This window comes from Pyrgilauda ruficollis, unplaced genomic scaffold (assembly GCF_017590135.1).
Source record: "Pyrgilauda ruficollis isolate IOZ18807 unplaced genomic scaffold, ASM1759013v1 scaffold1468, whole genome shotgun sequence".
Classification (NCBI taxonomy): Eukaryota; Metazoa; Chordata; class Aves; order Passeriformes; family Passeridae; genus Pyrgilauda; species Pyrgilauda ruficollis.
The window spans coordinates 2,529-5,413 of NW_024513299.1; the positions used below are offsets into that span (position 1 = coordinate 2,529).

A 2,885-nucleotide genomic window follows, 5' to 3' on the forward strand; every position below is an offset into this window, starting at 1 on the left:
ATCTCTGGTGGAGATTTGTTACCAAACCAGGGGAGTTTGAGACAAAACCAGTGAAGGTTTGGGAACTGGGGAGCAGCCGTGACCCTGCTGGAGTCCGGGGGGGACCTCCAGCCCCCCGGGGGGTCCCTGCGCCTCCTCTGCCGAGGGTCCGGGTTCAGTTTTGGCAGTTTTGACATGCAATGGATCCGCCAGAGACCCGGGCAGGCGCTGGAGTGGGTCGGGAGCATCAACACTGGTGGCAGCACCTGGTACGCGCCATCGGTGCAGGGCCGGGTGACGATCTCCAGGGACAACGGGCAGAGCTCGGTGACGCTGACCATGAACAGCCTCAAGGACGAGGATTCCGGATCCTATTTCTGTGCCAAAGCTGCTGGTGGTTACTATGGTAATGCTGCTGCTGAGAGTTTTGAGCCCATCCCTGTCCCCGTGTCCCCGACCTTTCCCCCAACCCCAATCCCTGACCCCATTCCTGTCCCCTCTCCCAGCTCTGAACTGGTTTTTCCCCAAATCTCCGGCGTTTTCCCCCAAATTCTCAACTCCCGGCTCCACCTCCTCATCGTTGCTGCCAATTTTTGTTCCAAACCCTCAGGATTCAGTGCCCACAGCCGGGTTTGGTGCCAGGGGCGCAGACTTGGGGCTGCCCCAGAGGGATTTATCCCCGGCCGGCTCTGTGCACCAATCCCCCGCGGGACGGGACTGCCGGGAACGCCTCTCGAGCTCTTTGATTTGCCAGCACCGCTCTCGTTCCGCGGCTGCGCCAATGGGAAGGTGCCGGCAGCCGACGCGCCCGGCAGCAGACACAGAACCCAACCTTACAGCTCACGTTCCGAGTTTTTGGGCCAGTCACACTAAGGAAGGGCAGAGTGACGTCATGGACCGAGACCTGGCGCATCGTCACCAAATTTGGGGAACGGGGATGAGAATTGGAGGCAGCAGCGGAGATTTGGGGCGGAAACGATTCAGGATTGGGACACGGGGACGGGAATGGGGTCAGGGGCTTGGGCACAGGTGGGGTCCCAGTGGCGGCGATGGGCCCGAATCTACCCCAAGCACCAGAATGGCCAATATCACCAGCACTGGCACAATCACTGCAATGTCCCTTGGCACAGAAATAGGATCCAGAATCCTCGTCCTTGAGGTTGTTCATGGTCAGCGTCACCGAGCTCTGCCCGTTGTCCCTGGAGATCGTCACCCGGCCGTTGACTGACGGTGAATACTTGATGTAATCCCCATCGTTCCTGATCCACGCAATGAGCTCCAGCCCCTGCCCGGGTCTCTGGTGCACCCATTCCATGGCAAAACTGCCAAAACTGAACCCGGACCCTCGGCAGAGGAGGCGCAGGGACCCCCCGGGGGGCTGGAGGTCCCCCCCGGACTCCAGCAGGGTCACGGCCTCGTTGCACAGATCAACACTGCTGGCACCACCCACTACGCGCCATCGCTCAAGGGCCGGGTGACGATCTCCAGGGACAACGGGCAGAGCTCGGTGACGCTGACCATGAACAGCCTCAGGGACGAGGATTCCGGATCCTATTTCTGCGCCAAAGATTCTCATCCTGGTTGGAATGCCGCCCATGGTATTGGTTTAACCCCTGGTGGTCGGGTTGGTGTTTGGGGTTTCGGCCCTGTCCCTGTCCCCAGCTGTCCCCAGACCTTCCCCCCCCCTCACTGACCCAGCCCTGACCCTTTGTCCCCAACCTCCCCCCTTTGCACCAACCTTGTCCATTGGCCCCAAATCCTCCCCGGTTCTGGCCCCAAACTCAACTCTCGGCCCCAAATCCCAACCTTCTCCTCCAAAATTGCCCAAATGTTCAAGATTTGACCAAAACCGTGAGGTTTGGGTCAGCGGCTGTGACTGGGAGCCCAACGTGGAGGTTTGGGGCAGAATGGAGTGAGTTTTGGGCCTAAACAATCTCGGTTAGGGCAGAACCAGTCAGGGGTTTGGGGTTTTTGGTCGCTATTGCTAGAAATGAGGAAGATTTGAGACAAAGGGTCAAGGGCTGAGGTTTGGGGGAAGGGTTTGGGTTTGGGGACAGGTGGGGACTCAAAGACAGAGGCATGGCCAAAACCACCATAACCAACATCACCATAAGCAATATCATCAGCAGCAGCAGGAGCACAACAACCATCCCAATTTTTGGCACAGAAATAGGATCCGGAATCCTCGTCCTTGAGGCTGTTCATGGTCAGCGTCACCGAGCTCTGCCCGTTGTCCCTGGAGATCGTCACCCGGCCCTTCAACGACGGCGCGTAGTAGGTGCTGCCACCAGTGCTGCTGATGTACGCGACGAATTCCAGCGCCTGCCCAGGTCTCTGGCGGATCCATTGCATGGCATAGCTCCCGAAACTGAAGCCGGACCCTCGGCAGAGGAGGCGCAGGGACCCCCCGGGGGGCTGGAGGTCCCTCACGGACTCCAGCAGGGTCATGGCCGCTGCTCCATCCCCAAATCTTCACTGGTTTTGTACCAAAATCCCTTTGTCTGGCCCCAAATCTCCAACAGAAGTTTCCAGTATCATAAAATGGCTTAAACCCCACAATTAGCCCCGATCCACTCATTAACAAATTGGACGCCTCGGCCTGAGCTTTCCATCCCCCCATCCCCATCTCCCCTTGTTCCCGCAGGGCTCCGGGCGGCCGTGACCCTGCTGGAGTCCGGGGGGGACCTCCAGCCCCCCGGGGGGTCCCTGCTCCTCGTTTGCCGTGCCTCCGGGTTCAATTTTGGCAGTTTTGGAATGGTCTGGATCCGCCAGAGGCCCGGGCAGTTGCTGGAATGGGTGGCAGGGATCAACAGTGATGGTTCCAGCACCGGCTACGCGCCGTCGGTCAACGGCCGGTTCGTGATCTGCAGGGTGAAGGAGCAGAGCTCGGTGACGCTGACCATGAA

General features: G+C 59.5%; 1 protein-coding gene and 2 gene segments (V, D, J or C); 1 reads left to right on the forward strand and 2 right to left on the reverse strand.

The window, feature by feature from the left end:
* Window positions 1-852, forward strand: part of LOC121349863 — a 2,579-nt gene extending 1,727 nt beyond the window's left edge. Inside the window, exons 3-4 of the mRNA XM_041460648.1 lie at window positions 77-385; window positions 734-852. Of these exons, the coding sequence (XP_041316582.1) occupies window positions 77-385; window positions 734-852 (428 nt within the window). The remainder of the gene's footprint in view (window positions 1-76; window positions 386-733) is intronic.
* A 17-nt stretch (window positions 853-869) lies between these two features.
* Window positions 870-1,576, reverse strand: LOC121349864. The segment is given in 2 exon segments: window positions 870-883; window positions 1,045-1,576. Coding segments are annotated over 2 exon segments (546 nt in total).
* Window positions 1,577-1,957: 381 nt separating this feature from the next.
* Window positions 1,958-2,427, reverse strand: LOC121349865. The segment is given in 2 exon segments: window positions 1,958-1,963; window positions 2,083-2,427. Coding segments are annotated over 2 exon segments (351 nt in total).
* Window positions 2,428-2,885: the final 458 nt, after the last annotated feature.